The sequence below is a fragment of the Dipodomys merriami genome, unplaced genomic scaffold (genome assembly GCF_024711535.1).
Source record: "Dipodomys merriami isolate MVZ:Mamm:240054 unplaced genomic scaffold, mDipMer1.0.p SCAF_177, whole genome shotgun sequence".
NCBI classification, from domain to species: Eukaryota; Metazoa; Chordata; class Mammalia; order Rodentia; family Heteromyidae; genus Dipodomys; species Dipodomys merriami.
Window position 1 is genome coordinate 1,353,420 of NW_027203126.1, and position 25,848 is coordinate 1,379,267.

At 46.1% G+C, this 25,848-nt stretch overlaps 2 protein-coding genes and 1 non-coding gene across 6 annotated transcripts; 2 read left to right on the forward strand and 1 right to left on the reverse strand.

The window, feature by feature from the left end:
- Positions 1–2,719: 2,719 nt before the first annotated feature.
- LOC138829811 (phospholipase A2-like) lies at positions 2,720–10,994 on the forward strand. The gene is made up of 4 exons (XM_070026331.1): positions 2,720–2,754; positions 6,014–6,173; positions 8,192–8,319; positions 10,837–10,994. The coding sequence occupies exons 1-4, from the start codon at positions 2,721–2,723 to the stop codon at positions 10,953–10,955; spliced, it is 441 nt and encodes a 146-aa protein (XP_069882432.1). The 5' UTR covers position 2,720; the 3' UTR covers positions 10,956–10,994.
- Positions 10,995–15,322: 4,328 nt separating this feature from the next.
- On the reverse strand, positions 15,323–25,750 carry LOC138829812 (NAD-dependent protein lipoamidase sirtuin-4, mitochondrial). Of its 4 annotated transcripts, XM_070026334.1 has the most exons (5): positions 21,126–21,245; positions 18,491–18,988; positions 17,182–17,476; positions 16,877–17,089; positions 15,323–15,669 (listed from the first exon to the last, which is right to left on the reverse strand). In XM_070026334.1, exons 1-4 carry the CDS (start codon positions 21,188–21,190, stop codon positions 16,937–16,939), a joined length of 1,011 nt encoding a protein of 336 aa, XP_069882435.1. In that variant the 5' UTR covers positions 21,191–21,245; the 3' UTR covers positions 15,323–15,669; positions 16,877–16,936. The 4 variants fall into 4 exon arrangements, with proteins under 4 accessions (XP_069882435.1, XP_069882436.1, XP_069882433.1 ...); XM_070026335.1 differs by lacking the exons at positions 15,323–15,669; positions 21,126–21,245 and adding an exon at positions 25,702–25,750 and having other exon boundaries at positions 16,942–17,476; XM_070026332.1 differs by lacking the exon at positions 15,323–15,669 and having other exon boundaries at positions 16,942–17,476.
- On the forward strand, positions 25,220–25,360 carry LOC138829870 (U4 spliceosomal RNA). Its single transcript, XR_011372758.1, has one exon. It is a non-coding gene; the product is annotated as a U4 spliceosomal RNA (small nuclear RNA).
- Positions 25,751–25,848: the final 98 nt, after the last annotated feature.

A 25,848-nucleotide genomic window follows, 5' to 3' on the forward strand; every position in this document is an offset into this window, starting at 1 on the left:
CTTACATAGCTAATGGATACCTTAAAAAATGACTAAAAGAGCTAGCGGGGACAAGGGGGGGTCAAACCTATGTTCTAACTGGAGTCTAAGGCTAGAGGACCTCAAGTTCGATGTCCACCTAGCTATGTAGTGAGATTTTTCTCCCATTTCCCAGGTTTTCTGTTGGCTCTAGTAATTGTTTTGTTCTTTTTGTGTATGTACAGAAACTCCCCCCGCCCCAGTACCAAGGTTGGAACTCAGGGCCACGTATTTGCTTGGCTTGCTAGCTGAGCTAGCTAGGATATTTCCACCTGAGACACACCAGCGTGCATTCTGGAAGTAAAGTCTCACAGAGATTTTTTTCCCCCAGGCTGGCTATGAATATCTATCCTCCGGATCTCAGCCTCCTGAGTAGGATTACAAGCCTGAGACACTGGTGCCCAGGGATACTTTGTCCATTATTTGTGCTTTTTTTCTGAGACATGGCATTCTATTCAGAAAACAATTACCTGTGCCTAACTTTCAAGTTTTCCATGTTTCTTGTAGTAAATCCAAGGTTTCAGGTTCTGTTGTTGTTTATCTGTTTTGGCTAGTCCTGGGGTTTGAACTCTTTAAACACTGCCCTGTAGGCTCTTTTGCACAGGGCTAGCATTCTACCACTTGAGCCACAGCACCACATGTGGCTTTTTGGTGGTTGGAGACAAGAGTCAGATTTATCTTCCTAGGCTGGCTTCAAACCATGATCCTCAGATCTCAGCCTCCTGAGTAGCTAGGAAGACAGGTGTGAGCCTTCAGTGCTCAGCTTCCATCACTTTTGGGGGGGGGGTGACAAACATGGGCAGCAATAAAGCTGAAGATGTGTTGTCAGGCTGGGAGACACTGCCCATAACAGTCAGAGCTGGCGATCTCAAGCCTGTGGACGTACTTGGCCAATGGCAACAAGCGGCTGCTTTGGAGCAGTTCCTGGAGGTAGGAGGCCTATCCTGTAGGGGCTCAACTGACTTGACCTTGCTCAAGTGTGGGTACGCTATCACCTGAAGGAGTAGAGAAGCTATTGATAGCTGTTCTTTCCATTGGAGATTGTGTTTTTCCCGAGCTGAGGGGGGCCGGGCCACGCACACCTGTGCATAGCCTTATGTTAGCAGAAACTCAAAGCACCAAGGATTCAGAGATTTGGTGCACTCCCTCCCCACTCTCCCATCAGGTCCAGTCTTCTGCAGGGACCACACAGGTTTGACCATGTCTGTGTGAACCTATATCAGGCATCCAATGCAAAGAACACTAGCAGCGCCCTCCTCTTCCCCCACCAGCCATTCTGCCTGAGAATTTGTCTAGACTGACTTTGTGGATGATTTCCAGTGGATTTCCAGTGGGACCTTCAGCACTCCCTGTCCCCAAACTCTTCTGAGGTGTAATAATCACCAAAGCTAACGAACACCTTGGTTCTGCTGTGTGATGTTGAGACAGCCACTGTACCATGAAGCCTCTGATCCATCTCTGCAAGATGGAAGTCTTTGCCACGTGCAGGTGGCTCACGCCTGTCATCCTAGCTACTCAAAAGACTGAGATCTGAGGATTGTGGTTCAAAGCCAGCCTGGGAAGGAAAGTCCATGAGACACTTACCTCCAATTAACCAGAAAGAGCTGGTAATGGAGATATGGCTCCAGTGATAGAGCAGCAGCATTGAGTAGAAAAGGCTAAAAGAAAATGCCTAGGCCCTGAGTTGAAGCCCCAGTACTGGCACACACATGTACACACACACACACACACACACACACACACACACACACACACACACACACACAAGGGAGGAAGAGCCGCTGCAGGTGGCTCACTCCTGTAATCCTAGCTACTCAGGAGATTGAGATCTGAGAATCACAGTTCAAAGCCAGCCTGGGAAGGAAAGTCTATGAGACTCTTGTCTATTAGCTACCAGAAAACTAGCAGTTGAACTGTGGCTCAAGGTGGTAGAGCAGGGCTAGGAATGTGGCTTAGTGGTAGATTGCTTGCCTATCATGCATTATCCCCGGTTCGATTCCTCAGTACCACGTAAACATAATGAGCCAGAAGTGGCACTGTGGCTCAAATGGTAGAACACTAGCCTCAAGCAAAAGAAGCTCAAGAACAGTGCCCAGGCCCTGAGTTCAAGCCCCACAAGGGTGGAGGGGCAGAGTAAGGAAGAAAAGTAGGAAGGAAGAAATGGAGGGACAGGAGGACGGAGGAAAAGATGGGAGGAAGGAAGGAAGGAAGGAAGGAAGAAAGGAAGGAAAGGAAGGAAGGAAGGAAGGAAGGAAGGAAGGAAGGAAGGAAGGAAGGAAGGAAGGAAGGAAGGAAAAGCATTCCTTAGGATCAGCTAGACTAGACTTGAGCCCTGCTCTGCTATTCACTAGACGAGACATGGCGGCCGCCACCATTTCCTCCCGTGTCCCCTTTCCACCCAGGTGCCCATCAGGATGGATGGCTCTCTGCCACAGCAAGGCTGCGCCAAGTACAAAAGGGCAGGGGAGATGGTTGAGCCAAAGATCTGCAAACTCCAGAAAGCATTCCTTTAGTTACACAGTATGGACTGCAAATCCATGACATTATTTCCAGTAATCCCTTGCCGGCCGGCAGCACCTTCAGCCTCAAGGCCAACGCAAAGCTGCTGAGAGCAAAGCAAACAGCCTTATCTTGGGGGGTACAGGGGCCCCAGACTATAAGAAGGGACACCATTGCTCACTTCAGTGCTTTGTCCACTCAAGATGAAATTCCTTGTGCTGGCTGCTCTGCTCACAGGTAGGCACCCCCTGGACCCCCTTTCTGGGCACTCAAATCCCCTGCTATTCCAACAGCGATCTGGGGACACAGCACATAGGACTGGCTGGAGGCTCAGTTCTAGGCTCCCTGTGCAGCACATGAGCTCCTGGGTTGGGGTTTATTCCTCAAGTCCCCCCAATAGTTTCCACGATTTCTACCTCAGCTGAACTCAAGAGAACCCTTGTAGGCTGGGAATGTGGTTAGTGGTAGAGTGCTTGCCTGGCATGCATGAAGCCCTGAGATTGATTCCTCAGCACCACATACACAGAAAAAGCACGTAGTGGCGCTGTGGTTCAAGTGGTAGAGTGCTAGCCTTGAGCAAAAGCAGCTCCGGGACAGTGCCCCGGCACTTAGTTCAAGCCCTAGGACTGGCAAAAAAAAAAAAGAAAAGACCCCTTGTAGCAGGTTCTATCTTCCCACCAACTCATATAAGTAAGTCCCTCTTTTTTCTCTCTACCATATGTGCTATATTTATTTATTTATTTATTTATTTATTTATTTATTTAATTTATTTATGCCAGTCATGGGGCCTGAACTCTGGGCCTGGACACTGTCCCTCAGCTCTTCAGTTCAAGGCTAGCACTCTACCATGTGAGCCACAGCGCCACTTCTGGCTTTTTCTGCTAATGTGGTGCTAAGGAATTGAACCCAGGGCCTCATGCATGCAAGGCAAGAAGCACTCTACCACTGAGCCACCTTCCCAGCCTTTTTATTTTATTTTTATTTTTTTTATTTTTGCCACAGCTCTACTTCCAGCTTTTTCTGTTTATGTGCTACCAAGGAATTGAACCCAGGGCTTCATTCATACTAGAGAAGCAGTAAGCCACATTCCCAACCCTTGCTTTTTTTTTTTTTTTGGTGGTGTAAGTATTGGGACCTGAGCTCAGGGTCTGTCCCTGGGCTGCTTTTGCTCAAAGTGATCACTCTACCACTTGAGCCACAGCACCACTTCATGCTTTTTCTGTTATGTGATATGAGGAATCAATCTCAGGGCTTCATGCATATCAAGCAAGCACTCTACCACTAAGCCACATTCCCAGCCCTCCTTGCCAAATCCTTTTTTAAAAAATGTTTTTGTGCTGGCTGCCAGTGGCTCATGCCTGTAATCCTAGCTCCTCAGGAAGCTGAGATCTGAAGACCACAATTCAAAACCAGCCTGGGCAGGAAAAGTCTGTGAGACTCTTACCTCCAATAAACCCCAGAAAACCAGAAGTGGCACTGTGGCTCAAGTGGTAAAGTGCTTGCCTTGAACTGAAGAGCTCAGGGACAGTGCCCAGGCCCAGAGTTCAAGCCCCCAAAACAGCAACAAAATTAGCAATGTAAACAGTATATCTGTGTGTGTGTGTGTGTGTGTGCGTGCGTGCGTGCGTGTGTCTGTGTGTGTGTGTGTGTGTGCTGGCACTGGGGCTTGAACTCAGGGCCTGAGCTCTGTCTCTTTGGTTTTTTGCTCAAGACTGCCACTCTGCCACTTAAGCCACAGCTCCACTTCTAGCTTTTTTCTGGTTCTTTGGAGATAAGAGTCTCTGGACTTTTCTGCCTGGGCTGGCTTTGAATCATGATTCTCAGATCTCAGCCCCTGAATAGCTTGGATTGCAGATGTGAGCCCGCAGTGCACACATGACTAGCAGATTTCTCTTTCTGTGGGTCAGGATGGGGGTATAACTGAGGTGGGTCTGCCTCTCTGGCTCAAGATCTTTTCCAGAGTTATGATTGGGAGATAGTCTTAGCTTCATGTCTCATCTGAGGCTTAATTGGGAGTGGAGCTGCTTCAAGATGCACAAATGGTTCTTGGCAGGATTTGATTGGTTCGCTATGAGCTACTGGACTAAGAGCTGGGTTTTCTCCTGGCTGTTGGAGGAGGCCACTTACACAGGCTGCTCCACAGGGCAGCTCACAGCCAGTGGCTGACCTCCCATTGGGGGAGCAAGTAAGAGGACCAAAAAGAATGAGCAAGACAGCCGGGCGCTGGTGGCTCACGCCTGTAATCCTAGCTACTCAGGAGGCTGAGATCTGAGGATCGCGGTTCAAAGCCAGCCCGGGCAGGAGAAACCGTGAGACTCCTATCTCCAATAAACCACCAGAAAAAAACCGGAAGTGGCGCTGTAGCTCAAGTGGTAGAGCGCTCGCCTTGAGCTGAAGAGCTGAGGGACAGCGCCCAGGCCCAGAGTTCAAGCCCCACGACCGACAAAAAAAAAAAAAAAAAGAATGAGCAAGACAAAAGTCAATTTTTGGGTATTGATAGTCCAGCTGGGCATGGTACCGCATGCCTATAATCCCAGAACTTGGGAGGCTGAAGCAAAAGGATGGAGTTCAAGACTAGCCTGTGCTACACAAGACCCTCTCAGTAAACAAAGAGCTGAGAATGTAGCTCAGTGTTAACAGTGCTGCCTAGCATGTGCAAGGTCCTGGGTTCTGTCCCCCAGCACTGCCAAAAACAACAAAAAGCAAAAATGCATGCTAAGTGAAAGAAATCATAAAAAGGACACCCACTGCATGATCCATTTATAGGGAATATCCAGCATAGACAAATCAAGACAAAAAACAGACCAGGCTGAGCACTGGTGGCTCACGCCTGTTGTCCTAGCTGTTCAAGAAGCTGAGATCTCAGGATCCTGGTTTACAGTCAGACTGGCCAAAAAAGTTTGTGATACTTTAATTTCTAATTAACTGGCAAAAGTGCCAGAACTGGAGTTGTAGCTCACATGTTAAATAGCCTTGGACAAAAAAGCCAGATAAGCTGGGAATTCATGGCTCACGCCTATAATCCTAGCTACTCAGGAGGCTGAGATCTGAGGATCACGGTTGAAAGCCAGCCTGGGCAGGAAAGTCCATGAGACTCTTATCTCCAATTAACCACCAGAAAATCAGAAGTAGCACTGTGGCTCAAGTGGTAGAGTACTCGCCTTGAGCTGAAGAGCTCAGGGACAGCACCCGGGCCCAGAGTTCAAGCCCCACGACCACCACCACCAACAACAAAAATCCCTGATTTGGGCTAGGAATGTTGCTTAGTGGTAGAGTGCTAGCCTTAGGCAAAAGCAGCTCAGGGCCAGTGTCCAGGCCCAGAGTTTAAGCCCCAGGACTGGCAAAAAAAAAAAAAAAAAAAAAAATCCTGTTTTACCAGGTTCTGCTCCCCACCATGCTTTTCTGAAGCAGCAACTGGCAGGGGTGAGAAATACAGAGGGCAGGCAGTGGACCCCGAGCCACTGAGGATGAATTTGATCTGGCTGCTTTCTTGCAGTGGGTGCTACTGCACACAGCATCATCCCTCGGGCTGTGTGGCAGTTCCGCAACATGATCAAGTGTACCATTCCTGGGAGTGACCCCTACAAGGAATACAACAACTACGGCTGCTACTGTGGCTTGGGGGGCTCAGGCACCCCTGTGGATGATCTGGACAGGTAACAAGCCATCTGTGTGTCTGGGGGGGGGGCAGTAGACAAGGCAAGGATTTCACAGTGCATAAATATGGACAAAGCATAGCCTATGTTGGCCCTTGCATCCTGTAAAGAAAACCTCCCCAAGAGGCCCCTCCAGCCAATGTCACCTCTGGAAATGGAAAGTGGAAAATCCAAGATGTAAAATAGCATGTGATTCTGCCCTCTAGTGTCTGGATAGAGCAACTCCAACTGCCATGATCACAATCCAGGTGTCAGAAGCTCTTGTTTAAAAAAAGTGAGGGGGCGGGGGCGGGGAACAAAGGAGGAGGCAACAATGATTGATAAGAAATGCACTCATTACCTTGCCCGGGTAATTGTAACCCCTCTGTAAGGTATTTTCACAATTTAAAAAAAGTGTCACAGGTGGGACACTGGTAGCTCGCAGCTTGTCATCCTAACTATCCAGAAGGCAAGAAAGTCCATGAGACACTTATTACCAATTAACCACCAGAAAAGCTGAAAGTGGAGCTGTGGATCAAATGGTTGAGCACTAGCCATGAGCACAAAAGCTCAAGGACAGTACCGAGGCCCTGAGTTCAAGCCCCAGAACCACCACCACCAACAAAAAGTTTCATGGCAGAATGTATAGGCACAATTACTTGATGGATGCGATTGTAATTCCCTTGGAACAGAATGTCATCTGTGGAATTGGAGAACTTCATAAGAGAAACTGTTTTAAGGCCTTAATTTGCTCCTATTTTTATTTGGGAGGAAGCCAGAAATGATATTTTCTCTGTTTCTTATATGACATCTAAGTTACACATGTAAAACCAAAGAAAAGTCCAGTTGAAAAAAAAAAAAAACTGTATGGGCTGGGAATGTGGCTTAGTGGTAGAGTGCTTGCCTAGATGCATGAAGCCCTGGGTTCAATTCCTCAGTACCACAAACACAGAAAGGGTCAGAAGCAGTTCTGTAGCTCAAGTGGTAGAGTGCTAGCCTCAAGCAAAAGCAGCTCAGGGACTGAGTTCAAGCCCCCAGGACTGGCAAAAAAAAAAAAAAAAAGTGTCACTGTATCTCCAGCATATATCTTTTTTTTTTTTCTGTGTTCCTTAATCACATCTACTGAACATGTGGTTAAAAGTAAATAAGTAAGCCGGGCGCTGGTGGCTCATGCCTGTAATCCTAGCTACTCAGGAGGCTGAGATCTGAGGATCGCAGTTCAAAGCCAGCCCGGGCAGGAGAGACCGTGAGACTCCTATCTCCAATAAACCACCAGAAAACCGGAAGTGGCGCTGTAGCTCAAGTGGTAGAGTGCTCGCTTTGAGCTGAAGAGCTGAGGGACAGCGCCCAGGCCCAGAGTTCAAGCCCCATGACCGACAAAAAAAAAAAAAAGTAAATAAATAGGGGCTGGGAAGGTGGCTCAGTGGTGAAGTGCTTGTCTTGCATGCATGAGGCCCTGGGTTTGATTCCTCAGAAGCAAAAAGAAAAAAGCCGGAAGTGGTGCTGTGGCTCAAGTGGTAGAGCACTAGCTTTGAGCTGAAGAGCTGAGGGACAGCGCCCAGGCTCAGAGTTCAGGCCCCACGACTGGACCCCCCCCCAAAAAAAAAAAAAAAAGTAAATAAATAAAGAGGCCAGCCACTGGTGGCTCATGCCTATAATCCTAGCTCCTCAGGAGGCTGAGTTCAGAAGATCGCAGTTCAAACCCAGCCTGGGCAAGAAAGCCCATGAGGCTCTTATCTCCATTTAACCACCAGAAAACCAAAAGTGTCACTGTGATTCAAAGTGGTAGAGTGCTAGTTTTGAGTGAAAAAGCTCAGGGTCAGTGCTCAGGCCCTAAGTTCAAACTCCATGACCAACCAACCAACCAACCACCCAACAAATAAATAAATAAATAAGGGCTTACCATTTTCCAAGTTGTATGTAAAACTATTTCTCCTGGAGCATTTCAGCTAAGTTATGTATACTTCCCCAAAAGACAAGAGGTGACTCAGACTGCTACCAAGCCACGATCCTTGATTGATTTTGTTCCTCTTCTTCAGATGCTGCCAGAGACATGACCATTGCTATACCCAGGCCAAGAAGATGAGCAGCTGTAAATTCCTCGTGGACAATCCTTACACCAACACCTACTCCTACACGTGCTCTGACTCCCAGATCACCTGCAGCAGTATGTCTACCTTCTGTCTGACTTTCAGATTCTGCTAAGCCTGGGAAAAATCATACCAATGATAGTCACAATTAATTGGTCATTCTCTTGCTCTCATTTTAACCTCATAACAACCCTGGGGGACAGGATACTATCTCGATTTTTTTTTTTGTCATGGGGCTTGAACTCTGGGCTTGGGCGCTGTCCTGCCCGGGCTGGCTTTGAACCACGATTCTCAGATCTCAGCCTCCTGAGTAGCTAGGATTACAGACGTGAGCCACCGGTGCCCACTATCTCAATTTTACAGATGAGGAAACAGAGGCTCAGAAAATGAAGTCAATTGTCTGAGGTCACACAGCCTGTAAGGTTTGGTTTTGGAACAGAGTTCTGTAGAACTCCAAAGTTCTGCCTTTTTTTTTTTTTTTTTTTTTTTTGGGTCCGGTCATGGGCCTGAACTCTGGGCCTGGACGCTGTCTCTCAGCTCTTCAGCTCAAGGTTAGCGCTCTACCACTTGAGCCACAGCGCCACTTCCGGCTTTTTTCTTTTTGCTTATGTGGTGCTGAGGAATCAAACCCAGGGCCTCAGGCATGCAAGGCAAGTGCTCTCTACCACTGAGCCACCTTCCCAGCCCAAAGCTCTGCCTTTAACTGCCATGTTTTATTGCTTCCTAATGTAATAAAAAGCTGGGAGCTATATTATTAAGAAACCTGCTATTACATGGCAGAAGCTGGGCTAATAATGTATACAGGATAGGTTTTATTGTCCCCATTTTAAAATCTGGGAAACTGAGGCTCAAAGACAGTCATTTGGGCTGAGGGTGTGGCTCAAATATTAAAGCATTTGTTTAGTAATTGCAAAGCCCTGAATTCAAGCCTCAGCACATGCACATACTCTCTCTCTCTCTCTCTCTCTCTCTCTCTCTCTCTCTCTCTTCTTTCTCTCTGAGTCATTTACTTCAAGGCATATACTTTGGTAAGTAGTAGTTGATATTTAAACCTGGTTTTGGACTGGGAATGTGGTTTAGTGGTAGAGTGCTTGCCTAATATGCATGAAGCCCTGGGTTGGATTCCTCAGTATCACAGAAAATGCTGAAAGTGACATTGTAGCTCAAGTGGTAGAGTGCTAGCCTTGAGCAAAAAGAAGCTCAGGGACAGTGTCCAGGCCCAGAGTTCAAGCCTCAGGACTGGCAATAAAAAAATAAATAAATCTGATTTAATCTAATTTATAAGACTCTCATCTTTCTGGGCAAGGGTAGCTCATGCCTCTAAAATCTAGCTACTCACGAGGCTGAGATGTAAGGATCTCAGTTCAAAGCCAGCCCAGAGAGGAAAGTCTGTGAGACTCCAATCTCTCCAATTAACCATCAGAAAAGTGGAAATGGAGCTGTGGCTCAAAGTGGTAGAGTACTAGCCTTGAACAAAAAAAGCTCAGGAACAGCGCCTAGGCCCCAAGTTCAAGCGTCATGACTGATGGCGGGAAAAGGCTCTCATCTTAAGCACTAAGTTCAGAGTCTGAGTTTGTGCTTTCTTTTTTTTTTTTTTTTTTTTTTGTCGGTTGTGGGTCTTGAACTCTGGGCCTGGGCACTGTCCCTCAGCTCTTCAGCTCAAGGCGAGCGCTCTACCACTTGAGCTACAGCGCCACTTCCGGTTTTCTGGTGGTTTATTGGAGATAGGAGTCTCACGGTCTCTCCTGCCCGGGCTGGCTTTGAATTGCGATCCTCAGATCTCAGCCTCCTGAGTAGCTAGGATTACAGGCGTGAGCCACCAGCGCCCGGCTTTGTGCTTTCTTATAAGTACTACGTGCTAGCCAACTGAGCCTAAGCTCCTACGTTTTTGCTTTCTTTTACTTCTTTCTTTCCTCCCTTCCTTCCTTCTTTTTCATTCCTTCTCTTCCTCCTTACTACTTCCCTCCCTCCCTTCTTTCACTCTTCCTATCTCTTCTTTCTTCCTTTCTTTCCTCTTTTCTCTTTCCTGCTATTTTTTCTTTCTCACTTAGGGCCCATATCCTGTCCCTGAGCTTTTTTTTTTTTTAGTAATACATGTGGCTTTTATTTATTTTTTTAATTTAATTTTATTTTATTTGTGAACATACTGTACAGAGGAGTTACAATTACATGGGCAGGATAATGCGTACATTTCTTACCAAGCATTGCAGCCTCCTCCTTTGTTTACCCTTCACATCCCCTGAGCTTTTTTTTTTGTTCAAGGCTAGCACTCTACCACCTGAGCCCCCTTCCAGCTTTTTGGTTGTTAATTGGAGATAAGACTCTCACAGACTTTCCTGTCTAGGCTGGCTTCGAATGGTGATCCTCAGATCTCAGCTTCCTGAGTAGCTAAGGCCTTGAATTTCAAATCCCAGGACTGGCACACACACACACAAAATTAAAGCCAAATATAACTAGGCACCTAGTTTGCTTGGTTTCTCAACTGAAAATTTGTACCAGTGTGATAGCTAGAAGCTTATTCCAACTAACTCTTCTTCCTGGGTTGTACAAAGCAAGAAGCAGCTTGGCTCACCCCACTTTTTGTCCCTTTCAAGGCAAAAACAATGAATGTGAAGCTTTCATCTGCAATTGTGACCGTGAAGCTGCCATCTGCTTCTCCCAAGCCCCATACAACAAGGAGCACAAAGACCTGGACACCAAGAAACACTGTTAGGATTGTCACCTTTGAAAAGCAGCACCCTGCCTGCTGTATTGCCTGCATCTTACATTGTGTCTTCCAATAAAGCATCTCTTGAAAGATCTCATGTTTGGAGATTGTGGTATTCTCTGTCTACTAAACATAACTAGATGTCAGTGAAGACCATTCAAGTTAGGACATTTTTAGGAAGCAAATTCTTTGAAATGTGAGTCATCATCAGCCACCATCAATTATTTACTCTCCCAGGGCTGCATGTCTCTAAATTTCCTGCTAGTCCTAGGAGCTATTCCTAGAAGCTAGTCCTAGGAGGAGATCTTATTTTCTTCTTTTTCCCCAGAGCTAAGGACCGAACTCAGGGAGCTTGCACTTGCCGGGCAAGTGCTCTTCCACTGAGCTAAATCCCAACCTCAAAGATCTTATTTTCTAAGTTGAGGCCCAACAGGAGAAGTCATTTGCTCACTTCCATCAGCAACTACGCTCTGAGCTCCCTCCTGAAGTTGTTTAACAGATCTCACCTGCTTTCATTCCTCTTACTCCATTGCCAACTGAGTTAAACCACTGCTTTCTACAACTCTTGCTTTTTTCTCAATACTGAGGTTTGAGCTCAGGACCTTGTGATTGCTACAGCCACACTCTAGCACCGCTCTTCGTTGAGACAGGGGCTTACTGTGTAGCCCAGGCTGGCCAGAGCTCTGTGTGTGTGTGTGTGTGTGTGTGTGTGTGTGTGTGTGTGTGTGTGTGTCTGTGTGTCTGTGTGTCTGTGTGTCTGTGTCTGTGTCTGTGTAATTGGAGAGTCTCACAAACTTTGCTATCCAGGCTGGCCTCGAACCGCGATCCTCAGATCTCAGCCTCCTGAGCGGGTAGTATTACAAACGTAAGCCATCAGCACCCGGTTAATAATCTTTTCATGAGCGTCTGCTGGGCGCTGAAAACTGGATAAAGGAAATTCTATTACTGTGGCCAGGAGGGATTGAGTGGAAAAAAAACTGAAAATCATTTGAGAGAGGATTAAGATCGCAGCAGCCACGGCGTCTGCACGGTGCCCGACGCCGGCACGGGCTCGTTACGGAGCGCGTCACCTTTCACAGCGGGGGGGGGCGGGGAAACGGGGGACGGGACACGTGGCTGTATTTACCTTCCCACCTCACGTGACTCCGCCTGGGCCCGGAGAGATTTCGGAGTAAGATGTCATTGGATGGTGTCATAACACGTAACTATCCGCCTGTCTTTTCTATTGGCCCGCAGCCCGCCCCCTGCGCCTGCGCGAGCCCAAACCCGCGCTTGCGCAGTGCCTGAGAATAGTGCTTCGGAGGTCTTCTGTGCTGTTTGCACGTTTGCAACGTGCAGAGTCCCGCAAGACGAGGAACTCCCGAGCGTGTCTCAGTGGGGCCACTCACCTGCCTCTCTGTTTTCTGCTTGGCAACATCATCATCATCATCATCATCGTCATCATTATTCCTAGGAGGGTTGCGTGAATGCAGGAAAGGGAGAGGCTGAGCCGCAAAGGGGAGACCGCGCCAACGCTCACGTCTCTAATTCTGATTACACTGAGATCTGAGGATCAAAGTCCGAATCTAGCCCGAGCAGGAAAATCCGAGAAACTCTTAATCTCCAATTAACCACTAAGGAGGCCGGAAGTGGAGGTATTTCTCAAGTGGTAGAGTGCTATACTTTAACATAGAAGCTAAAGGACAGCTCCCCAGCCCCGGAGTTCAAGACCACACACAGCCACTGCCACACACAAAGGATGGAGGGCAGACCAGTGGGGCGTAGATGTGAGATCCTATTCAAAGAAAGGCTGGGGGCATGGCTCAGGTATTAGGCAGTCACCTAACAAATGCATGGACCTGATGCAAATGCCAGAACTGAAAAAGAAAAACACCTAGAGGAATGCCAGGTTGGATTCTAGTCCTGGCTCCAAAACAATGTAATGTGACCTTAGGTAAATCTGGATCTTAGAAGTCAGGCACAGTACTACATACCTACTCTCCACATTTGGGAGGTGGTGGCAATTTCAAAGGATTCAATTTTAAAGCTAAACTAGGCTGGGTTACATAGTAGAGTTCTGTCTCAAAAAGAAAAGAAAAGAAAAAAGTAGACTGCTTACCTAGCATGTGAGAGGTCAGTTTAACTTTTCTCTTTTTTTATTTATTTTTTTTATTGTCTTTTTTTTTTTTTTGTCCGGTCGCGGGGCCTGAACTCTGGGCCTGGGCACTGTCCCTCAGCTCTTCAGCTGAAGGCTAGTGCTCTACCACTTGAGCCACAGCGCCACTTCCGGCTTTTTTCTTTTTGCTTATGTGGTGCTGAGGAATCGAACCCAGGGCCTCAGGCATGCAAGGCAAGCACTCTACCACTGAGCCACCTTCCCAGCCCAGTTTAACTTTAATCTGTCATTGTATATACGGTATTTCCTAGTAGAGAATGGGTGGGGATTGAACAGGGCTCCAGTGGCTAACGCTTGTGGCTCATGCCTGTAATCCTAGCTACTCAGGAGACTGAGATCTGAGATCATGATTAGAAGCCACCCTGGGCAGAAAAGTCTAGGAGACCCTTATCTCTAACCACCAGAAAACCAGAAGTGGCACTGTGGTTCAAAATAGTATAGTGCCGGGGCTGGGAAGGTAGCTCAGTGGTAGAGCACTTGCCTTGCATGCCAGAGGCCCTGGGTTCGATTCCCCTGCACCACGTAAGAAAAAAGCTGGAAGTGGCGCTGTGGCTCAAGTGGTAGAGCGCTAGCCTTGAGCTGAAGAGCTGAGGGACAGTGCCCAGGCCCAGAGTTCAGGCCCCACGACCGGACCCCCCCCCAAAAAAAAAATGGTACAGTGCCAGCCTTGAGCAAAAAGGGCTCAGGGACAATGCTCAGGCCTTGAGTTCAAGCCCCAAGAACAACAACAACAACAAAAAAAATGTGGCACCATTGGGAGATGATCATAAATGACTGATTTTTATTTATTTTTGTTGGTCCTGGGGCTTGAACTCTGGGCTTGGGTGCTGTCCCTCAGCTCTACAGCTCAAGGCAAGCACTCTACCACTTGAGCCATTTCCGGTTTTCTGGTGGTTAATTGGAGATAAATGTCTCACAGGATTTCCTGTACTGGCTGGCTTTGAACTGTGATCCTCAGATCTCAGCCTCCTGAGTAGCTAGGATTACAGGTGTGAGCTACCAGCGCCTGGCAAGACTGGTTCTTACTATGCAGCATAGGCTTGCAGAAAATATGGTCTTCCTCTACTCCCCACCCCCACCCATTCTTTTTTATTTTCAGTCCCAAATTTCAATACAATGGTGAATACTGACAAAATCTGTTCCAGAACACCTGCCCCCCCCCCACCCAAAAAAAGCTAGAGACTCTCAGGCTTACACACCTTCAGAATGAATGACTCTGAACAAACCTATAGTTGTATAGAAAGAACTGTGTGTTTTTGAGACCTTGGATTACCCTTGAGAACAGAAATTTCCTTCCAAGGCAGGTGCAGGGCAAGCATGTATAGTCTGCCCTAATTTTAGACAAAAGTTCTTTTTAGAGCTTTTGGATTCTTCCATTCACCTCACTTTTTCAAGGGTACCCTGGTTCTTTCTGGCTAACAAAGTAATCAAACAAGTCTCATTGCTTTCCTCAGCAGAAATAAATCATCTTATCAACCTACATGAGAACTGTTTTCTCTCTATAAGCCAGATTCAACACAGGTGTCTGACAGCTGACATCAAGTAGAAATCCTTAGGTGTCATAAAGCCCTTTTGAATTGTTTTTAAGAACATATGTATGTATGTATGTATATATACATAGAAAAGCCACACACCTGGTGTGTTATTAAAAATGATTATTCTTTGGTTAATTAAAAAAAAAAACCACTTAGCAGCTGGGCGCTCGTGGCTCACACCTGTAATCCTAGCTACTCAAGAGGCTGAGATCTGAGGATCAAGGTTCAAAGCCAGCCCAGGCAGGAAAGTCCGTAAGACTCTTATCTCTAATAAACCACCTAGAAAATCAGAAGTAGCACTGTGGCTCAAGTGGTAGAGAACTAGCCTTGAGCTGAAGAGCTGAGGGACAGTGCCCAGGCCCAGAGTTTAAGCCCCATGACTAACCAAAAAAAAAACAAACAAACAAACACTTATCCAGCCTCTGGTAGCTCCTACATGTAATCCTAGCTACTCTGGAGTCTGAGACCTGAGGATCATGGTTCGAAGCCAGCCCAGGTCCCAGGTAGGTGTCTGTTAGACCATTATCTGCATTTAACCACCAGAAAACCAGAAGTAGCACTGTAGCTTAAAGTGGTAGCTTTGGGCAAAAGAACTCAGGGACAGCACCTGGGCCCCCAGTTCAAGCCTCATGACCGAAAAACAAAAACAAAACAAAAAAAAATCCAACTTACACCATTGCTCATTGTGTCAAAAATATATCAAAATAGTTCAGTTAAAGATACAACCATTTGGAATTATAAGTCATTTCCTTCTAGCCCTACTCCACAAATTAGTGAAATCTCTGGGTTAGCACTGCAAAGACCACGCCAGTCTATACATTTCCCAGGCCATTTCTTCTACTGGTTGACATAAGAATGGAATGAGTGCAGTTTTCCCATCAAGAGCAATTGTTTCTTTGAAAGAGTCTCTTCAGAGGTTGACTCTCATCTGTTCAGAGATAGGCTATTGAAGAGATGGTAGCTTGCTGCCCTCTATAGCTTGCAGTGAGCTTAATTTAGTTGGAGGGAAAGGGGCTGAATCCTTAGGGATCTGAAAAGAAATGAGGGGGAAAAAAATCAATGGTATGGTAAACTCAGACTAGGGCAGAGGAAATAATGGTGAACTTTAGCCACCCCATCCAGAAAAACAATGACACAGTGAGAACATGATCTGTACTAAATATATTGAATAAAAACAGGATATAGGCTGTGCGCCGGTGGCTCTCTCCTGTAATCCTAGCAACTCAGGAAGCTGAGATGTGAGGATCAACATGACACACTTATTTTCAATTAGCCATTTAAAAAGCCAGAAGTGAACCAGGTGCTTGTGGCTTACGCCAGGAATCCTAGCTATTCAGGAGGCTGAGATCTGAGGATCTGCAGTTTGAAGTCAGCCCAGGTAGGAATGTTCTTATCTCTGATTAACCAGCAAAAAGCCAGAAGTGGAGCTGTGCTCAAGTACTAGTATGCTAGCCTTGAGCAAATAAGAGTTCAGGGACAGTGCCCAGTCCCTGAGTTCAAACCTCTGGGACCCAAACAACAACAAAGAAAACCAGAAGTGGAGCTATAGCTCAAGTATCAGAATGCCAGCCTTGAGCAAAAGTGCTAAGACAGCACACAGACCTTAAGTTTAATACCAGCACGCCACACACACACACACACACACACACACACACACACACACACACACACACACACACACAATACAGTTTTAGTGGGACACCGGCTGAAGTCCCCATGAGACTCTCATCTCCAACGAACCACCAGAAAGCTGGAAGTGGAGCTGTGGCTCAAAGTGGTAGAACACTAGCCTTGAGCTAAAGAGTTCAGGGACAGCCGGGCGCTGGTGGCTCACGCCTGTAATCCTAGCTACTCAGGAGGCTGAGATCTGAGGATCGCGGTTCAAAGCCAGCCCGGGCAGGAGAGACCGTGAGACTCCTATCTCCAATAAACCACCAGAAAACCGGAAGTGGCGCTGTAGCTCAAGTGGTAGAGCGCTCGCCTTGAGCTGAAGAGCTGAGAGACAGTGCCCAGGCCCAGAGTTCAAGCCCCACGGCCAACAAAAAAAAAAAAAAAAAAAAAGAGTTCAGGGACAGCGCCCAGAGCCTGAGTTCAAAGTTCCAGTCCCACAACCGGCCACTCCCCCCCCCAAAAAAAAAATGGCCCTATGTTAAGAATCCCAGAACCTTTGTCTCATTGGCCTCCATTACTATTCTCCAGTAGGAATCAGTATGTTAGGTATCTGAGAAGACCTTTACCTTCAGCAGCAGGATTCAAGGGAACGTTCCAGATTTAGGCTCAGGACGATCAGGCTGTAGTCAGTGTGGAACTATTAAAGGCAACAACTCTCCACAGCGAGAATTTAGTTTCAGACATGCCAAATCATCTGATCGTGTGGGCCCAATGTTCAGTATGGCAATTGGTAGCTTCTTCTCCCGGGCAGTGAGGATAAACCTGTAACCAGAGTACACCTGCCCAGACCGGAAACAAAGTGAGATCCAGGAAAAGCTAGTCCAGATAAGAGGAAGCAAAGGGCAGTTACCACCTTGACTGAGTCAGGTACCTGCAGAGAAGATCCTACTACCAGCAAGGAATCAGCTTCCCTCACACGCCTGTGCACAAAGTCAACCTTATCAGGGTTCACTGTGTCCCCGAAGAAAACGACATCTGGTTTCAGAGGGCCTCCGCACCGCACGCAGGACGGGACCTGGAAAGTCTGGACCTGCTCCTCGGAGAGAAACACATCTCCATCGGGAGCCACGCCCTGGGCCTCCGCACTCCAGCTGGGGTTCAGGTCTTGAAAGCGTTCCTGCAGCAACCCCCGAGGAGTCTGCTCACCACAATTCAGGCAGAGGACCCTAAAATCAAACGAGACCTGCTTATCACTGCATTCTTGGGACCTGCAAAGCTGCCGAAGTGCTTAGTCCCCAACTATTTTCAGACCCTCTTATCATCTTCTCTTCTCCTCACATCCACATTTCCCATTCTCCTCCCTTATTAGGTGTCTTTTTTTTTTTTTTTTTTTTGGTCAGTCATGGGGCTTGAACTCAGAGCCTAGACATTATCCCGAAGCCCTTTTTGTTCAAGGTTAGTGCTCTACCACTTTGAACCACAGTGTCACTTCCAGTTGTTGAGTGGTTTATTGAAGATAAGAGTCTCCTGGACTTTCCTACATGGGCTGGCTTCAAACCAGGATCCTCACATCTCAGCCTCCTGAGTAGCTAGAATGACAGGCATGAGCCAGCAGTGTCCAACTAAGTATCATTTTTTTTTTGTAATGATTTCTTGTTTCCTTACTCCCTACTTACCCTTCTGTTCAATTATTTTATTATGTGTGTGCCATTCCTGGAACTTGAACTCAGGGACTGAGCTGTTCCAGTTTGTTTTGTTTTTCTCTCAAGGCTAGTGATCAACCACTTGTGCTCAGCACCACTTTCAGTTTTTTGGGGAGTTAATTGGAAATTAGTCTCTCATGGATTTTCCTGCCTGGGCTGGCTTCAAACCTCCATCCTCTTTTCTTCACCTCCTAAGTAGCTAGGATTACAGGTATGAGCCACAGGCTCCCGGCTCTACTAGACTGCTTTTGTCTTTAATAGCAAATGCTTAAAGTAATTCCTTTGATACCTAAAACCAGTGTTGTTGTTGTTTTTCCCCTCTATGCTTTGCTCAGTTCATCTCTGTAATGATCAGTATCTCTTTTCTTGGTTTAGGGGCATGCTTAGCACTCATGGGGCCTTGGGTTGCATACCCAGCCACAACAACAAAAGTCATGCTCCCTGCTGGTTTCCATGCCAACGCCCTCTGCTTTCTCCACTCTACCCCTGATCAGGTCACAAACCATTTCCCATTCCAGCCATGCCCACTTCCTGCACCTGTGCATGCACCCATGCAGCTCCGTCAAGCGCTGATTGCCTGCTTTGGTGTGCAAAGCGTCCACATTTTGAGTCACCAACCAGTGCAGCTTTCCTCTTTTCTCCCAGTTGCTCAAAGCCCAGTGGGCAGGATTTGGCTGGTGGGCTGAGAACTGCGGCCAGCCCACAAAGTTTCTTGCCCAGTAGCGCTGGCGGATGGGAGCACTTCGTACAAAATCTACATGCTGGATAGGTCGCCGGTCCGTTCGAGCATACAGTCCCACCTTTTCTGACCGGTAGTCTGGGATTCCTGATTCAGTTGAGATTCCTGCTCCGGTCATCACTAGAAGTTTCTTGGAAAGGGTGATGAAGCGTTGTAACTCTTTGACCTTCTTAGGGTCCAAAGGAGGACTTGGTGGCACAAATAATCCCATGGGTCCATGTGAGCAAGGCCGGCTGAGTTTTGTGATCCAACGGCTTTTCATTGACCTGTAAGTCAATCCACAGCTCATCCTCATTCTACAGAAAAAAAGAACCCTCTTGTGAGAAGCTACGTTGTGCAAACAGAAGTTAACCACCAACTGATGAATGGATAAGCAAAATGTGGCCGATCTATATTGTGGAGGATTATTCAGCCATGAAAATAACAATCTGATATATGTACGTGGATGGAGACGTATGTTAAATATAAGAAGTCGGTTATAATCTGGCTGTTGGTGGCTAGCTACTCAAGAGACTGAGATTTGAGGATCATGGTTCTAAGCCAGCTGGGGCAGGAAAGTCTGAGAGGCTCTTATCTCCAATTAACCAGCAAAATCCAGAAGTGGAGCTGTGGCGGAAATGATAGAACACTACCTTTGAGCAAAAAAGTTCAGGGACAGTACCCAGGCCCAGCCCCAGGACTGGCAAAAAAAAAAAAAAAAAAGAACCAGTGGAGTCACAATGATAGACACAAAAATAAAGAATTGTCTTATTGTCTTGGCAAGGCAAAACTTACTTCTGGGATGAGTATGCCATCAGCCAAAAACCTAGCAAGCAAGCACAAGAGCAGGCAGGCTGCTCCCCTATTAATCCCTAACACTGCTGGCCCCACCCCTCTGCTCAGTTTGGTTGAGCTCAGGTTCACAATCTGCTCATGACTGGCTAGTTTGAATACATAAGATGTATTCACATAAGGCTACATTGAAATAAGATTAACAGTACACAAGTAATGCCAAAATATACTGGCACCCCATGCTATTTCTTTTTTTTTTTTTGCCGGTCGTGGGGCTTGAACTCGGGGCCTGGGCGTTGTCCCTCAGCTCTTCAGCTCAAGGCGAGCGCTCTACCACTTGAGCTACAGCGCCACTTCCGGTTTTCTGGTGGTTTATTGGAGATAGGAGTCTCACAGTCTTTCCTGCCCGGGCTGGCTTTGAACCACGATCCTCAGATCTCAGCCTCCTGAGTAGCTAGGATTACAGGCGTGAGCCACCAGTGCCCGGCTCCCATGCTATTTCTTTAACAATCTGAGGTGTGCCTTAATTCCACTTTGAAGAGAAACAAGTTTAAGACAGAACTTGGCATTTCAAAACCTTTTCCTTATCCCAAAGCAATTCCTTTTTGCCTTAACAAGAGCCAAGCCACCAGGCGAAAACTAGAATGTTTAAGCAACACACTTTGATAGAAAAGACAGGTTTTCTCACATTACAAAAACTTACTTCCGATTTTATAAATCTGAGTTCTTTTATGGCTCCTTAAACTAAGAGAAACACATTGGAATTCCAATATGTCAGGTTTCCCAAACACCAGCACCACCCAGTACAGGGGGTTGAACCAGGGGCCTCTTGCATATTAATTAGCCAGTGCCTACCTCCCACCCAGCATGTCAAGTTCATGAAGCTGTTCAGACATTTCAGGCTTTTGCTTTTACATACATAACTAAGCTCAACACACACACACACACACACACACACACACACACACACACACACACACACACACACACACACACACACCTACCTTTTATTCCTTCATTTCCTCCAGTTATTCCATTGCAAAATTTTGTCACTAGGACACAGACAAGAAAAACCCTGCCTGACAACTTTGCTAGCTCTAAAAAAAAGAGAGAGAGATTTTGGCATGTTATTTGACATAACACAAATTTTCTCTCTCTCTCTGTCTCTCTCTATATATAAACATTATATATTCCAATCCTAGGGCCTGGGAAGGTGTGGTAGAGTGCTTGCTTTGCATGAGGCAGAAAAAGCCGGAAGTGGCGCTGTGGCTCAAGTGGTAGAGTGCTATCCTTGAGCTGAAGAGCTGAGGGACAGCACCCAGGCCCAGAGTTCAGGCTGCACAACAGACCAAAAAAAAAAAAAAGAGTTAACCCTAAACATTATATACTCCATTATTTCTATATGCAAACATTATTTTATGCTTAGCTTTCTAAACCCAAGTTCAGGACCCCAATTTAACATGGCACAATAACTTTGGAGTAGCTAAACACACAGTCCAAAGGTCCAGGGAAACAACTGCTGTCTTCCAGATCTCCCCCTCCACACCTCCAAGGACAAAGAGGAGAAATGGACTTCCTTACAAGAAATTCAGGATGTCAAAAAAAAAAAAAAGGCAATTCAGGATGTCCAGAAAACCTAGAGCCCGCATGAAATATGCTTACCTTTCACAATTTATGGCACGCCTCAGCCACAAGGCTGCAAAAGCATCTTGGGAAATGTAGTTCATGAAGCAGATATGCTGCAAATAAAACTACAACTCCCCGAATCCCACGTTTCTCCTGTTTGAGGGACCTGGAGTCTCACAGAGCGCCCCCTGCCGGTCTTTCCTAGTAACAAGAGTGGAACCTTAGTTCAGCTTAGTACAGCTCTCACCTGAGCTAAAGACTCTTCACAGAGAAGCAAGAATTTAAGTACCAATGAACCCAAGCAAAATTTTGGATGCAAAACAGCATTTAAACAGCGTTGTCCTAAGATTTTATGCTGTTTTAATAATGGATCTATATCTGATCCATCTTTACCTTTGGTGTTTAATGTTACATTGGACACAATGGAATCAAGATCCTTGCTGTGTGTAAAATAACCTTGTAGGGGTTGTGAAGAAATGCGTTCACAAACATCTGAAAATTGGATGTATTATGTTGAATAGGGATAATTAAGTATTATCAATGCACTCACTAATGCACTCACCCACTTGGCTTCTTCAATGTTTTTTTTTTTTTTTTTTTTTTTTTTGTCGGTCGTGGGGCTTGAACTCTGGGCCTGGGAGCTGTCCCTCAGCTCTTCAGCTCAAGGCGAGCGCTCTACCACTTGAGCTACAGCGCCACTTCCATGTTTTTGTTTTTTTAAAAAACCAACATAATAGGTATTTTTCACTTGCAGAAATTCTGACTTTATTGGTCTGAGGAGAGGCCTGGGAATCAAATGTTTACTTACTTCCTCGCTGTTCTTGGTTGTTTCCAGTGATAAAAATAGAAGGAAAGAAAGTCTTAGGTTCTATCACCCCTCAAAAAAAAATTTTTTTTTGCCAGTCCTGGGGCTTGAACTCAGGGACTGGGCACTGTCCCTGAGTTTCTTTTGCTCAAGGCTAGCACTCTACCACTTGAGCCACAGTGGCACTTCCAGCTTTTTCCGTTTTGTGGTACTGATGAATCAAACCTAGGGCTTCATGCATGCTAGGCAAGCACTCTACAACTAAGCCACATTCCCAGCCATTGTACCTTTGTACAATGTGTGTGTGTGTGTGTGTGTGTGTGTGTGTGTGTGTGTGTGTCAGTTGGGGCTTCAATTCTGGGCTTGGGCACTATCCCTCAGCTCTTCAGCTCAAGGCAAGCACTCTACCACTTGAGTCACAGCACCACTTCTGGTTTTCTAGTGGTTTATTGGAGATAAGTGTCTCACTGACATTCCTGCCTGGGCTGGCTTCAAACCACGATCCTCAGATCTCAGCCTCCTTAGTAGCTAGGATTACAGACGTGAGCCACTGGCACCTGGTTCACTTTTTTTAGTATGTGTAAAAAACTATAAAAATATCAAAATATTTACATTTCAATATTATGAAAATTTTCTAACAGGTTACTTTTTTCAGTTCACGAGGTGGAATACACATCTTTTGTAGAAACTGTCTAGAAATGCAGTACACTTGGGTTCATGACGCAAATGGCAGAATATCTAACTACAAAGGAAGAAGTGCTGAGTTCAAACCCTAGTACTGATAAGACAAAAGGGAAAAAAAGCTACTGAACCATTCAGTAAAGACATCCTCTCTCTCTCTCTCTCTCTTTTTGGCAATCATGGGGCCTGAACTCTGGGCCTGGATGCTGTCCCTCAATTCTTCAGCTGTAGACTAGCGCTCTCCAACTTGAGCCTCAGCCCCACTTCTGGCTTTTTCTGCTTATGTGGTGCTGAGGAATCGAACCCAGGGCCTCATGCATACAAGGCAAGCACTCTACCACTGAGCCACCTTCCCAGCCCCAGTAAAGACATCCTCAAAAGCTAGGAAGTTTCTTTGAACTTATGAAATCAATTTGATTAATTTAGATTATTTGACATTGATCCAGTCTTTTTTTTCCAGCTGGTTATCCTACCCTACCAGTTTGTGCTGTGTCATAAATTTAAAAGTAACATATACACATCAGCACCAAATAGACCGAATTTTCATATCTATATGATAAGCATGTAAACGTTCGGAGTCATTATTTAAGCCTCTTGTGTCTGTTTTTGGGGGGGAGGTCTGGTTGTGGGGGCTGAACTCTGGGCCTGCCACTGTCCCTCAGCTCTTCAGTTCAAGGCTAGCGCTCTACCATTTGAGCCACAGTGCCACTTCCAGCTTTTTTGTTTTTGCTTATGTGATGCTGAGGAATTGAACCCAGGGCCTCATGCATGCAAGGCAAGTACTCTACCACTGAGCCACCTTCCCAGCCCTGATTTTTTTTTTTTTGAGTGTTACTATGTATCCTGGGCTGGTCTCAAACTTGCAATCCTGCCCAATCTTTTCAGTGATAAAATTACAGGTGTGCACTACCAAACTCAGCTATGTTTAAATTTTTTTTTTTTACAATAAAATGGTGGAGGGAAGGTCACTTTCTCAGAGACTGCTGTTTCATTTTTAATAAATAGAAAAAGTCAAAATCAAGATATGTTGAGGAATATAGTTCAAGGAGGAAAGAAATTCATAAAGAGGTTTCAAATAGCTATTTGCAGTGTAAAGCAGTCAGTGAGGGAGAGACAATTGCTTTACGTTGCATATACATTGCATTTCCATGGGCATAACCTTTCAGCCTTTTTCTGAATTAAAAAGTTTTTACAGGGGGCTGGGAAGGTAGCTCAGTGGTAGAGTGCTTGCCTTGCATGCATGAGGCCCTGGGTTCGATTCCTCAGCACCACCTAAGCAGAAAAAGACAGAAGTGGCGCTGTGGCTCAAATGGTAGAGTGCTAGCCTTGAGCTGAAGAGCTGAGGGACAGCGCCCAGGCCCAGAGTTCAGACCCCTGACCGACAAAGTTTACACTGAAAAGTGCTGTATGTGGGTGGATGGTAGAGCCCTCACTTAGCATGCAGAGAGCCCTGGGTTTGATCCCCAGCATGAAAAAGGTGAAAAGAAAAAGGTTACAGAGAACTCTTTTGAAATGAACAGGACTGACATATGATCCAGCAGCATCACTTTGACTTAAGTATCCAAAAAAAAAAAGGAAACTAGAAACTCAAACTGCTACTTTATACTCAAGCAACTTTGTCTACAATAGCCCAGGGAGGAAACAGCCCCACGCACTGAGGAGGAACGATTGGATAAACAAAATCCACTCAACGAGGTCATTCAACCGTAATGAAAGGAGATCTAGACACGCAGCACCACGTGGACGAGTATCATGATAAGTGAAATACATCAGAACCCCCCAAAGGCCAGATATTGTATCATTTCATTTATGTAAAGTTTCTAGCGTGGTCAAATTCATGCAATAGGAGTGTGTTGTCAGTGGCTAGGGTGAGAGAATGGAGAATAGAAATTAAGGAAGACAAATAGGTTCTGGAGCTGGGCTCCGGTGGCTCATGCCTGTCATCCTACCGACTCAGGAGGCTGAGATCAGAGGATCTCGGTTCAAAGCCAGCCAGGGCAGGGAAAATCCGTGTGACTTTTACCTCCAATTAATCAGAAAAAAACGGGAGTGGCGCTGTGGCTCCAGTGGCAGAGCGCTCCCCTTGAGCTGAAGAGCGCAGGGACAGCGCCCAGGCCCAGAGTTCAAGCCCCACAGGACCAGAAAGGCAAAAAAAAAAAAAAAAAAGAGTCTGGAGGTGAATAATAAGTGATGCTTGCACAATAATCTGAGTATATTAAATGTCATTAATTCACCCTGAAATCACTTAAAATGGTACATTTTGTTGTATATACTTTATAGATTTTAAACAGCAGCAGCCAAAACGCTTTGGAGAAAGGTTTACACTGTGAAAGGTGAGCCACCAAGGCCAATCTCCGCAGGCACCCATCCCTGTCAATCTTCCCTCTGTCTTTGCATTAAAATCTATTAGCATCTGTTCCTCCCATAGTGCTTTGCACATTCTCCACGTAAACCTAGTGAGTGAATCACTAGTGAATCACGCTTATGTAGTCTCAAAAGTTCCACGTCCGATGGCGTTTCACGGCATAATTTTTAAGATAGATAAATAACGGGAGTTTACTTTTCCCCCCTTCAGACTTAAATTCACCTTTCTGAAATAGGGACCTCACTTATTGGGAATGATGGCCAGGAGGCGGAGCTCTTCAGCTTTGCGCAGTGGCAGTATCGTAGCCAATGAGGTTTATCCGAGGCGCGATTATTGCTAATTGAAAACTTTTCCCAATACCCCGCCGTGACTACTTGCAATATAGTCGGCACTGGCAATTTTTGACAGTCTCTACGGAGACTGAATAAGTCGTGTTTAAGAAGAGTCCCTTCGGTCCTAACTGTGCTCACTTGTGGCTGTGTGCGGGTAGCTTAGTTGGGTAAGTTGTAGTTTGAACTCTCTCAACAACTTTTAGTAGCATTTTTCTTACTTTGCTTGTTTTAAGTTGTGGTTTTCACTACCCATGCTTGTTTTCTTTTGCCACAATTAATACTGAAGGTTGCGATGCCTTCCCTTATAATTATTTTCATAAAAGCAGTTCCACTCTCTCCTTAAGAACACCCCTGTACTCAGCCCCATAACGTATTCCCCCGCAACACACACCACCTCCTTTGTCTCCCTTGCTTTCCTCCCTTACTCACCCAGGCTCTTGTTGCGGCTTCTGTTCTAGAAGTCAAACCCAGTCATCTCTGTGACGTCAGGCTTATTTGCATAAGAATCCCCATCATCCCTAGCGATCGTCCGGCTAGTTCACAAATCGGGATATATGGGCACCAGATAACCATTAG